At 45.3% G+C, this 13,569-nt stretch overlaps 1 protein-coding gene across 1 annotated transcript in view; it reads right to left on the bottom strand.

Annotated features, from left to right (window-relative positions):
* The window catches only part of OTOF (otoferlin), a 226,274-nt gene that overhangs the window by 197,256 nt on the left and 15,449 nt on the right, over positions 1 to 13,569 (bottom strand). The window contains exon 2 of the mRNA XM_079968476.1: positions 8,910 to 8,968. Within this exon, the coding sequence (XP_079824602.1) occupies positions 8,910 to 8,968 (59 nt within the window). The remainder of the gene's footprint in view (positions 1 to 8,909; positions 8,969 to 13,569) is intronic.

Below are 13,569 nucleotides of genomic sequence, written 5' to 3'. Positions count from 1 at the left end.
TGGGAATTCGGCTTTCTTTGCGTAACTCAACTGGGAACAGGAGGATAGGGAGCTTGGGGTGGCTAGGATGTGACCATGTCATTCTGCAAATGTTACCCTTTCCGGCCTAGCAGAAGGACCCCTTAGGATGCTGGTGCCAATTAAGATGAGCATGCAAGATAAACGAGAATGTGAAAGTGATCAAACACATCGTTACAAAAGTCCAATGAAGATTGGGGTTTGGAACAAAGGCAACTTGGATGCTACAGCTCAGCTCTGATAAATGATAAGGTCATGTGTCTTCCATTCTGCTTTCATCTGGGTTGTAAGGGGTTCTCTGCAAGCCTCACTCAAAGAAAATGAACTGTGGGCAGTTCAAACTTCCTGGTGGGGTTTTCCCAGCAAGAACCCAGCTGAAATTTTTTAATTCTACATTAGTCAAACTTCTAACAAAAAAAGTCAGGGGTGACTCACCCTGAGAACTGGAGGTAGTTTCAGTTTCTTATTTTTCCAGTCTTCCAGTGCTCCCCATTTCCACATCAGTCTGTGATTTTTTTTTTTTTTAAAGAAGTCCTCATCAAAATCCTGGGACGCAGGTGGCGCTGTGGGTTAAAGCCTCAGTGCCTAGGGCTTGCCGATCGAAAGGTCGGCGGTTCGAATCCCTGCGGCGGGGTGCGCTCCCGCGGCTCGGTCCCAGCGCCTGCCAACCTAGCAGTTCGAAAGCACCTCCGGGTGCAAGTAGATAAATAGGGACCGCTTACCAGCGGGAAGATAAACGGCGTTTCCGTGTGCGGCTCTGGCTCGCCAGAGCAGCGATGTCACGCTGGCCACGTGACCCGGAAGTGTCTCCGGACAGCGCTGGCCCCTGGCCTCTTAAGTGAGATGGGCGCACAACCCCAGAGTCTGTCAAGACTGGCCCGTACGGGCAGGGGTACCTTTACCTTTACCTTTACATCAAAATCCACCCATATTTGTGTGTGCATTTCACTTCACAAATACTTTTTTGTGTTGAAAATATATGCCTTTTTGCAATGAGATTTCCCCTAACATAATGCATTTTTGTGCATTGCTTTCACCAACACAAATATTTCCTGCTCATGTTCTCCCTAACCTGCACTTTAGGGGGGACACCTGCTTTGCTTGAGGAAACTGTGTTGCAGATGAAAAAAAAATAAGGCCTTATATATATAATAAATGTTCATGGATGTGCCAGGCAAACATGTACATAAATGTATGGGCCACATGTCTGAGGCAGCAAAGGAAAACAGCCCTGGAGCCATTTTGGCTCCCAAACTGACCAAATGTTTTCTCTGCAAGGTCAAAGGAAAATGGGAAAGCATCCCCATTGTCTTGTCATTCACAAAACCGGTCTTAAGGGTATATCTGTGTATGAATAGGGTGAGCCTGTGACCTGGCTCAGGAACTAAGTATTTGTCACTACAGGACTGGCCAGGCTTAACAGGGTATCCAATCAAGTGAGCATTAATAGGTAACCTGCCAGATGGGAGATAAACAATGCACTCAGATTTCTGTTGTAGACCGCCCCTTCTGTGATGTATGTATGATTTTTCTGGGGGTGGTCTTGGACTCCAGGGCAGGCACACCTTTGTTCTGGGTCCTCCTCCTTTCCTGCGTGTGAGGGGAGCACCCTGTTGCAACAGTTCAATAAAGATCAGGCTTATGAGCTGCTTTGCTTCTCCATATTCTCTGGCTGGCCTCTGTTATTTTCTCCGACCGATGGAGAACAAAGGACTCTATAAGGGCTCTTGTGTCCCCCATAAGGGAATAAGGGCAGATTTTCATTTATTACACAGAAAATTCAGGAAAGCACAGATTTTCAAAGGGCAGCTGTTGAATTCTGGTTTGCACACGTCGGTTTGGGGAGTGCAAATAAGGGAATAAATTTCTGCCCCCTTGTTGCCAGATCCAAACCTCAAAGTGGCATTGAGGCAAGGAGCAACCCCCTCGCCTCCTTCAACACTGACACCTCTGCATACAGCTGACTGGTTCTGAAGGTTGCAAGCGAAAAGGTGTTTTTCCAGCAGAGGAGAATTCAGATCTGCTGCAAAGTGGCAGGAGGAGGAGGGGGGGGAGAGAGAGAGAGAGAAAAGAGGTGGAAGAAGGGGAAACCAGGGGGACCCGTCTCCTGCAACCTGAGTGTTTTTAAGAACTTGGCAAGCGGCTCTGTGAGGGAGGCTGTTATGTAAGGTTTGCAGCACCGGAGGTTTATGTAACGAGAGGAGGAAAATCAGCTTTGCAGACACAAAACTCAGCAGAGAAACTTTGGGAGCAACAGCAGAGGAATTAGCCACCATCTCACAGGTGTGTCAGGGTCAGGGATGGGAGTCTGCTTTGAGTTGGCTGTTGCCAAAGTAAGGCTCACTCCAGCCTCTCTCTCTCTCTCTCTCTCTCTCTCTCTCTCTCTCTCTCTCTCTGTGTGTGTGTGTGTGTGTGTGTGTGTGAAGGAATGTTATTATTTTTTTAAGGAAGTTTCCTTTGGAGCATGCGCAGAGTGCCCATTACTCATCCCCTCCATGGAACCCCAACCAGCCCACACAGACGTGGCATGAAAAAGGGCTGAAGTACAATTCCCTAGCTATTAGAAATGGTAAGAAGAGCCTGCAGGATCAGGCCAGCGGCCCACCCAATCCAGCATCCTGTTCTCACAGTGGCGAACCAGATGCCCTAATGCAGCAGTTCTCAAGCTGTGGGTCCCCAGATGTTTTTGGACTACAACTCCCATCATCCCTGAGCTCTGGCCTTGCTAGCTAGGGGTGATGGGAGTTGTAGTCCAACAACATCTGGGGACCCACAGGTTGAGAAAGGCTGGCCTAATGGGAAACCCCTTCGGAAAGGCTGTCACGAATGCTTTACCTGAGATTCCTGCATTTCAGGGGGTTGGACTAGATGACCCTCAGGGTCCCTTCCTACTCTACAAATGATTCTGCGACCTGAGCACCAGAGCCCTCTTCCCTCCTGCAGTTTCCAGCAAATGAGATTCAGACACGTTGCTGCCTCCGACGGTGGAGCCACAGCATACCAGCCCTCCATGAAATTGTCCAGTCCTCATTTAAAGCCATCCAAGTTGTTGGCCATGACTGCCTCCTGTGGCAGGGAGTTCCACAGGTTAACTATGCACTGCATGGAAAAGTCCTTTCTTTTCTCTGCTCTGGATCTTCAAACATTTAGCTTCCCAAGATGCCCGCGAGTGAGAGAGAGAGAGAGAGAGAGAGACAAAAGCCTTCTTCCATCCTCTTTCTCCATGCAAGGCATCATTTTAGAAACCTCTTTTTTTGCAAACTTTTCTACCCAGCTGCTGTGGCTCTGTTGCCTCTTTAGAAACCAGCAGCTGGTTCAAATATTCAGTACATTTTCCTCTCCAGCTTTCAAAACCTGTAAAAAAGGGAGGTTTCAAAAATCTGTCTGACACATCATTTCTACATCCGAAGGATGCACACAGATATTTTCTCAGCCCACAGAACATCTGGGCAATCATCCTGCCTGAAAAGTGTTGCGTTGCTTCCTGATATTTCATACTTTCTCCCTTCCGCACATAAGGATGCAAGGATAGGACTGAACTTTCTGGGAAATGGGAATATCTTTGCAGGGACTCTTCTGAGCACATTACCTGTGATACACCTGCCAGGTGAAACATCATAGAATCATAGAATTGTAGGGTTGGAAGGGACCAGAACGGTCATCTAGTTCAATTCAGGTGTGTCCTTCCTTCTTCCTAGATGACCCATTGGATCCCTTCCCATTCTAAGATTCTCTGAGATTTGTGCCAAGGGGAAAGGCAGGCATTATACAACTCGACATTGTTTTTAAAACTGTACACTCTAGCCTTCCCACAACAAAGTGGATGGTGCAAGTCAAACGATCCATTCCAGAAAAGAAAAAGCACTGATATTTGCACACACTATAAAATAGAAATTTTTAAAAAAAATGGAGAATTGCAAAGAAAAAAACAACTCCCTAGAGATCTCTGTCCCTCTCACCTTCATCCCTACCAAGACACACCTAAGAACGTTTTTAAAGTCCCATCAAAATAAGGGTTGAGTGTTCTCCCCTGGCAAGATGATTCCAAAGTCTTGGTGCCACCACGCCAAAGGCCCCGTCCTGCTCCTGTTTGCCAACAGCCTCGCTTTGGATGGTAAAAGTCAGGCAACCATCTCACTTGACAAACAGGAGTTTGTTTCACCATCCTAGTTCCAAACGGTTTAGGGTGTTCCAAACCAGCACTTTAAACCTTGCCCAACATCCCTTCGTCCAGTGGTTCCCAAATATTTTGGAGCTGCCAGTGGCTTGGTTCCATAAACTCATCCCCGGTGCCCTGTACCCTATAAAAAGCATTATTCAGAATAGCAGTTTGAATAATCCACTAAGGAAGGGAACCACATCATAAAATCCAAAACAGTAACAATTAATTGCAATTAAATCTGACATCAGGAACCACAAGACAGAGAAACCAGTAGGAGAACACTTCAATCTCCCAGGACATTCTATACAAGATCTCAAAGTAGCTGTTCTATTACAAAGGAATTTCAGAAATAGACTGGAAAGAGAAGCTGCTGAATTGCAACTTATTACCAAACTTAAAGGAAAGGAAACTTATTACCAAACTTAAAGGAAGCGAAAGGAAAGTCCAATGCTGTAAAGAAAAATATTGCATAGGAACCTGGAATGTAAGAACCATGAACATGGGTAAGTTGGAGGTGGTCAAAAATGAGATGGCAAGAATAAATATTGACATCCTGGGCATCAGTGAACTAAAATGGACGGGAATGGGTGAATTCAGTTCGGATGACCATCATATCTACTACTGTGGGCAAGAAACCCGTAAAAGAAATGGAGTGGCCCTCATAGTCAACAAAAGAGTGGCAAAAGCTGTACTGGGTTGCAATCTCAAAAATGATAGAATGATCTCGATACGAATCCAAGGCAGACCTTTTAACATCACAGTAATCCAAGTTTATGCACCAACTACTGGTGCTGAAGAAACTGAAATTGACCAATTCTATGAAGACTTACAACACCTTATAGAAGTGACACCAAAGAAGGATGTTCTTCTCATTATAGGGGATTGGAATGCTAAAGTAGGGAGTCAAGAGATAAAAGGAACAACTGGCAAGTTTGGCCTTGGAGATCAAAACGAAGCAGGGCAAAGGCTAATAGAGTTCTGTCAAGAGAACAAGCTGGTCATCACAAACACGCTTTTCCAACAACACAAGAGACGACTCTACACATGGACATCACCAGATGGGCAGCATAGAAATCAGATTGATTATATTCTCTGCAGCCAAAGATGGAGAAGCTCTATACAGTCAGCAAAAACAAGACCTGGAGCTGACTGTGGCTCAGATCATCAGCTTCTTATAGCAAAATTCAAGCTTAAACTGAAGAAAGTAGGAAAAACCACTGGGCCGGTAAGATACAATCTAAGTCAAATCCCTTATGAATACACAGTGGAAGTGAGGAACAGGTTTAAGGATTTAGATTTGGTGGACAGAGTGCCTGAAGAACTATGGATGGAGGCTCGTAACATTATACAGGAGGCAGCAACTAAAACCATCCCAATGAAAAGGAAATGCAAGAAAGCAAAGTGGCTGTCCAATGAGGCCTTACAAATAGCGGGGGAGAGAAGGCAAGCAAAATGCAAGGGAGATCGTGAAACATACAGGAAATTGAATGCAGATTTCCAAAGAATAGCAAGGAGAGACAAGAAGACCTTCTTAAACAAGCAATGCAAAGAAATAGAGGAAAGCAATAGAATGGGAAGAACCAGAGATCTGTTCAAGAAAATTGGAGATATGAAAGGAACATTTCGCACAAAGATTTCCATAATAAAGGACAAAAGTGGAAAGGACCTAACAGAAGCAGAAGACATCAAGAAGAGGTGGCAAGAATACACAGAGGAATTATACCAGAAAGAAACGGATGTCTCATATACCCCAGGTAGTGTGGTTGCTGACCTTGAGCCAGACATCCTGGAGAGTGAAGTCAAATGGGCCTTAGAAAGCACTGCAAATAACAAGGCCAGTGGAAGTGATGGTATTCCAGCTGAACTATTTAAAATTTTAAAAGATGATGCTGTTAAGGTGCTACACTCAATATGCCAGCAAGTTTGGAAAACTCAGCAGTGGCCAGAAGATTGGAGAAGATCAGTCTACATCCCAATCCCAAAGAAGGGCAGTGCCAAAGAATGCTCCAACTATCGCACAATTGCACTAATTTCTCACGCTAGCAAGGTTATGCTTAAAATTCTACAAGGAAGGCTCAAGCAGTATGTGGACCGAGAACTCCCAGAAGTGCAAGCTGGATTTAGAAGAGGCAGAGGAACCAGAGACCAAATTGCAAACATGCGCTGGATTATGGAGAAAGCTAGAGAGTTCCAGAAAGACATTTACTTCTGCTTCATTGACTATGCAAAAGCCTTTGACTGTGTCGACCATGGCAAACTATGGCAAGTTCTTAAAGAAATGGGAGTGCCTGATCACCTCATCTGTCTCCTGAGAAATCTCTATGTGGGACAAGAAGCTACAGTTAGAACTGGATATGGAACAACTGACTGGTTCAAAATTGGGAAAGGAGTACGACAAGGCTGCATTTTGTCTCCCTGCTTATTTAACTTATATGCAGAATTCATCATGCGAAAGGCTGGGCTGGATGAATCCCTAGCCGGAATTAAGATTGCCGGAAGAAATATCAACAACCTCAGATATGCAGATGACACAACCTTGATGGCAGAAAGTGAGGAGGAATTAAAGAACCTTTTATTGAGGGTGAAAGAGGAGAGTGCAAAATATGGTCTGAAGCTCAACATCAAAAAAACGAAGATCATGGCTACTGGTCCCATCACCTCCTGGCAAATAGAAGGGGAAGAAATGGAGGCAGTGAGAGATTTTACTTTCTTGGGCTCCATGATCACTGCAGATGGTGACAGCAGCCACGAAATTAAAAGACGCCTGCTTCTTGGGAGAAGGGCAATGACAGGCCTAGACAGCATCTTGAGAAGTAGAGACATAACCTTGCCAACAAAGGTCCGTATAGTTAAAGCTATGGTTTTCCCAGTAGTGATGTATGGAAGTGAGAGCTGGACCATAAAGAAGGCTGATCGCCGAAGAATTGATGCTTTTGAATTATGGTGCTGGAGGAGACTCTTGAGAGTCCCATGGACTGCAAGAAGATCAAACCTCTCCATTCTGAAGGAAATCAGCCCTGAGTGCTCACTGGAAGGACAGATTGTGAAGCTGAGGCTCCAATACTTTGGCCACCTCATGAGAAGAGAAGACTCCCTGGAGAAGACCCTGATGTTGGGAAAGATGGAGGGCACAAGGAGAAGGGGGCGACAGAGGATGAGATGGTTGGATAGTGTTTTCGAGGTTACCAGCATGAGTCTGACCAAGCTGCGGGGGGCAGTGGAGGACAGGAGTGCCTGGCGTTCTCTGGTCCATGGGGTCACGAAGAGTCGGACACGACTAAACGACTAAACAACAACACCAAACTTAAAACCATGGAGAGACCTGGTCTGAACAAAGACATTGGATTCTTATCTCATTATACATGACAAAGCCATTTTTCACCTTCTCACCCCTTGCTTTTTCCTGTAAGACCTATTGCAGTCGTTAAGAGTCGTCAACAGGCTCATTACAGCTATCTGCCAATCACCCAATCCCACCACCCTTCTGAGTAATACCCCTCCCCACCTTCTCACTATATAGAAGGGTCTGGTGACTTCTGTTTCAGTGTATCTGAAGAAGTGTGCATGCACACGAAAGCTCATACCAAGAACTAACTTAGTTGGTCTTTAAGGTGCTACTAGAAGGTATTTTTTTATTTTGTTTTGACTATGGCAGACCAACACGGCTACCTATCTGTAATTAATTCCATGACGATGATCCTATCCAGTCAGAACTATCTGGTTTAATTAACTCCACAAAATGGATTGCCGTATTTTTCACCCCATAAGATGCACTTTTTTCTTCCTAAAAAGTAAGGGCAACTGTCTGTGCTTCTTATGGAGCTAATGTGTGGTCCTTGGAGCCGAATTGCCCAGGGGCAAAAAGCAGATCATGCTTTTCTTTTTGGAAGCGGGAAGTGGGTGTTGAAACAAAGCCACTGATCGTTTGCCTATCGGGGAGTGAGATAAGGGACGCTAGAGATAAAGGAGGCTGCCTGGGAGGCAGGAGGTAAAGACAGCAAACTTGCAAAGGGGGAGAACAGGAAGACTAAAGCAATAAGGAGAGAAATTAGAAGAAAAGGAGGAGCAAAAAACTGCTCCAGCTAAGGAAAAGATACTAAGGCAAACAAGAGGGAAGGGAGTGTTGATCGGTGGGATAAGAAGAGAGAAAAGGGACGCTAGTGGAGGCTGCCTGGGAGGGGGGAGGTAAAAGCCCATGGATCCTCAGGATTTTTACATTGGGTCACCCCAAATTCACCATCAGATCACATAGCATGTCCATGGCTACAGCCTGCACCAAAAAAAATCACACATCCACTGTTTCCTGGGGCCGCAATGGCGCAAAAACATGGTTACAAAGCACGGATCCACATGGATTCTCAGGATTTTTGCATTGGGTCACCCCAAATTCACCGTCAAATCACATGTCTGTGGCCACAGCATGAACCACAAAAATCATACATCCACTGTTTCATTCAGAATATTTTTTTTTCTTGTTTTCCTCCTCTAAAAACCAGGTGCATCTTATGGAGCAAAAAATACGGCAATTGATCCAGTGATACCAGCTTTTCAGAGAAGTCATTCACACCTCCAGCAACCCCCTGCTGCCCCCTTGCCTCTTAGCACCCCCCTAGAGAAACCCATTGCCCACCAGGAGGCTGTACCACACATTTTGAGAACTTAAGTCTAAGGCAGGGGTGTTCCCAAACACTCTTTGCTGCAGATAAAAAAAACCTTCCTCCTTCCTTACCTCATCAAATGGAGCTTCATCCTCACAGTTCTCGATCACTCGGGTGTAGAAGGAGAGGCCTGCAGGAGCCAAGGAGAAAAACAGACATTTAGCTTTTGCAGAACAGCACAGAACCCAGATGAAACGTGTTGATTGTAGCACTCATTTCGCTTTATTGGCCGAGGGGGCCGGTGTACAGCTTCCGGGTCATGTGTCCAGCATGGCTAAGCCACTTCTGGCGAACCAAAACAGCGCACAGAAACGCCGTTTACCTTCCCGCCAGAACGGTACCTATTTATCTACTTGCACTTTGATGTGCTTTCGAACTGCTAGATTGGCAGGAGCAGGGACTGAGAACGGGAGTTCACCCCGTCGCGGGGATTCGAACTGCTGACCAGCAAGTCATAGGCTCTGTGGTTTAACCCACAGTGCCACCCGCATCCCTTAGCGCCTTAGAGACCAACTAAGTCTGGACCATAAAGAAGGCTGATCACCGAAGAATGGATGCTTTTGAATTCTGGTGCTGGAGGAGACTCTTGAGAGTCCCATGGACTGCAAGAAGATCAAACCTCTCCATTCTGAAGGAAATTTGCCCTGAGTGCTCACTGGAAGGACAGATCCTGAAGCTGAGGCTCCAAGACTTTGGCCACCTCATGAGAAGAGAAGACTCCCTGGAAAAGACCCTGATGTTGGGAAAGACGGAGGGCACAAGGAGAAGGGGACGACAGAGGATGAGATGGTTGGACAGTGTTCTTGAAGCTACCAGCATGAGTTTGACCAAACTGCGGGAGGCAGTGGAAGACAGGAGTGCCTGGCATGCTCTGGTCCAGGGGCTCACAAAGAGTTGGACACAACTAAACAACTACAACAAGCCGAGCTGGTCTGACGCAATCGAAACAATTTAAAAATTGTCCAGTAGCACCTTAGAGACCCGCTAATTTGTTCGGGGTATAAGCTTTTGTGTGCATGCACACTTCTTCAGATACAGTGGTACCTCGGGTCCACTGTAATTCGTTCCGGAGGTCCGTTCTTAACCTGAAACTGTTCTTAACCTGAAGCACCACTTTAGCTAATGGGGCCTCCCGCTGCCGCTGCACTGCCGCCACGCGATTTCTGGTCTCATCCTGAAGCAAAGTTCTTAACCCGAGGTACTATTTCTGGGTTAGCGGAGTCTGTAACCTGAAGCGTCTGTAACCTGAGGCATCTGTAACCCGAGGTACCACTGTACACTGAAACAGAATTCACCAGACCCTTATATATAGTGGGAGGGTGGGGAGGGGGTTTTCTCAGGAGGGTAGTAGGAGATGGGTGATTGACTCAATGGGCATGGTAAACCTGTTGACGACTGTTAACGACTGCAATTAGTCCTACAGGAAAAAGCCAGGGATAGTATGCAGATGACCAAAAATAGCTTTAGCATGTGCAATGAGACAAGAATCCAATATCTCTATTCAGACCAGGTTTCTCCATAGTTTTCAGTTTAGTCAAACATGTTCGGACTCTCACTCCAACTTGCTGCTCTTTCTCTGGCCCAAGTCACTGTCAAACTCAACTCTGGCTTTGTCTACTGAGAAAGGGGGTCCCATGCATTCGTTGTCTCACACCTGAATGGCCCATCACCCAAGCGATCATCTCTCCAGGAAGCCAGACTGGCTTATATTTTAACATTTGCTGCATCCAGGGGTTAGAAGAGTCTGGCATGCAGCTTAAAACCCCAAACTCTTACGCACACGCACACACAAATATATATATATATAACAAAAATAAAGAAATATACAAGAAAGCATATCACCAAGTTTATCCCCTGGAACATTGGTGCAGGTAAGCCCTTAAAAGAGCGTTGTTACATATTTATAAATGTCCTCTCTTTTTATTTTTATTAATGTATTAATCTGGCCTGATTGTGACTCATCTATGCAGATAACAAACAGAGAGTGAGGCAATTGTCAAAAGTCTGTGTGGTCTCTGGCATCCATAGAGATATATCTATTTCTAGCAAATAGATGTATGTACTGTATTTTGAGCCATGGTTCATGGAATCATATCCTACCCAACTGCACATAAACCTTTGCGGTTTTGCTTTAGCCTGTATCAGTCTCAGACTGAACATAACCTTTTCTGAAATTGCACTTGGCCAAATAGGTTGTGTCCCAGAGCAAAAGACCTGATATTGCTTTACATGTATTAGCAATGGAATAACATGACATTTTTGAACGAGAGCAGTGTGCTCTTGTGGTGTTTGTTGTGATTTAAGTTGTCTGTTGTTGCTTTCATTTTCTGTATACCGCTTAGAGATTTATATATATATATATTAAGTGGAAAAGAAATAGTGTGAATCAATAAATCCCTGTACGGAAATCCCATAAAAAAGAGGACTTTTTTGCATTACATCTCATCCTTGAACAATTTTATTCTGTGAAACGCCCTGAGACCTCTGGGTATAGGGCAGTATATAAATTCAATAAATAATAAATAATAATAATAATAATTTGATCAGACTCGTTTGCTATAAATACATCAAAGCCTGGGACCCAAAGAGACGGATGAGTACCATCGAGGTAGCCGGCTGACGAATCAAACCCATCAGACAAGCTAAGGAGAGAAGCTGTTAATCCTGGGCAGGTATATAAATCTGCATTTGCTTTTTATTGCTCCGTCGCAGAGACTCCTCTTTGAACGCAACTTTTACGACATGGCAGGGGATGAGAAACGTTATTAAAATGTTAAGACCATCTACCGCCAAATCGAAATCAACCCTCTTCTCAAAGCCGTTAGGCTTTGGAGGTTATTAAATGTGTCTGCCTCCAGCTGGAGAATCCTGTTTGCAATTTCTGCTTTTAATATTGCTGTGAGCTGCCCCCGATTTGCATCGGGAATGGCGGAGACTTAGAAGGTTCTTCCTGTCGGTGTGGGAATGTTCAGGGTGGCAGGAGAGGATATATTGTTTATTAATATCCTTCCTAACACGCACTAGCAAGTTCCTTTACTTAGCAGAGTTACATTCCCCTTTTTGCACGCACAGCAGATAGCTGGTTGCAGGCTCTTGTGAGCTTGTCACTATTACACAATTCAGTCTCAGATAGGTAGCCGTGTTGGTCTGCCATAGTCAAAACAAAATAAAAAAATTCCTTCCAGTAGCACCTTAAAGACCAACTAAGTTAGTTCTTGGTATGAGCTTTCGTGTGCATGCACACTTCTTCAGATACATGCATGCACACGAAAGCTCATACCAAGAACTAACTTAGTTGGTCTTTAAGGTGCTACTGGAAGGATTTTTTTTATTTTGTTTTGACAATTCAGTCTGTCTCAGATTTAATTGTACGTTCCTGGCAAGTTCCCTTTAATTCCTCTTAAAAGAATAAAGACGCCACAATCTTATTCAAAGTCAATAAAAGAAGTTTACTCACATCAGTTCACGGTTGGATTCCTGAAGGCAGACTTAGTTACAAATATGTACATGTGGATCTACCCCATATGGGGGGATAATCCCAGTGCTTCTGCTAGCTGAGAGCTAGCAGAGCAGTCCTAGCTAGAAGCTGGTCCAACGAAGGAGGGAGTCAAAAAGAGAGAGGGTGCTGTGCGACTCGTTCTTTTGTTACCTGGACAGGTTAGGTCACGCCCACCTTCTATCACAGGCAAAAGGAAGGATGCTCCAGTCAGGAGGAACAGGAAGTTTTGACTGGCTGGACCAAACATCCCCTTGCCTGTCCACTCTAGGAAAACAAGGAATGTTGTATTTGACTGCTCTGTGTTTCACACCCCACAGTGCAGAGGAAGGTGACTAAAATGATCAAGGGTCTGGAAGCCAAGCCTTATGAGGAACGGTTGAAGGAGTTGGGGATGTTTAGCCCGGAAAAAAGGAGACTGAGACGAGACTGGAGAGCTATCTTCAAATATCTCAAGGGCTGTCACATGGAAGATGGAAGAAGATTCTTTTCTCCTGCTCTGGAGGGTCAAACTCGAACCCATGGCTTCAGGTTACAAGGAAGGAACTTCTGACTAAACATACATAGAAACTTTCTGACAGCAAGAGCTGTTGGATAGTGGATCGGTCTCCCTCGGGAGGTTGTGGACCGTCCTTCCTTGGAGGTTTTTAAGCAGAGGTCGGATGACCACCCGTCATGTCTGATCTAGTTGAGAACCTGAATGGCAAGGGGTTGGACTGGATGACCTTTGGGGGTCCCTTCATGCTATGATTCTCTCATTCTGTGATTCTATGATTAATTGGAGTAAGTACCCCAATTGGCAGGTGATGAAAAATAGGGAGAAGCTGCATGTGCTTTCAGTGATAGGGGCCAGGATTCCAAATGGCCGCAGTAAATCCAAGAGCAGAAGTCATGGCAATGAAGATAAAGTATAAGAATAAGAATTTATTATTTATACCCCGCCCATCTGGCTGGGTCTCCCCAGACACTCTGGGCGCCTTCCAACAAAGTATTAAAATACAATGGTCTGCTAAACATTAAAAGCTTCCCTGAACAGGGCTGCCTTCAGATGTCTTCTAAAAGTCTGGTAGTTGTTTATCTCTTTGACATCTGCTGGGAGGGCATTCCACAAGGCGGGTGCCACCACCAAGAAGGCCCTCTGCCTGGTTCCCTGTAACTTGGCTTCTCGCAGTGAGGGAACCGCCAGAAGGCCCTCGGCGCTGCACCTCAGTGTCTGGGCAGAATGATGGGAGTCG

The sequence above is a fragment of the Podarcis cretensis genome, assembly GCF_951804945.1.
Source record: "Podarcis cretensis genome assembly, chromosome: 3".
Lineage (NCBI taxonomy): Eukaryota > Metazoa > Chordata > Lepidosauria > Squamata > Lacertidae > Podarcis > Podarcis cretensis.
This window is presented reverse-complemented; position numbering and strand designations above follow the sequence as displayed.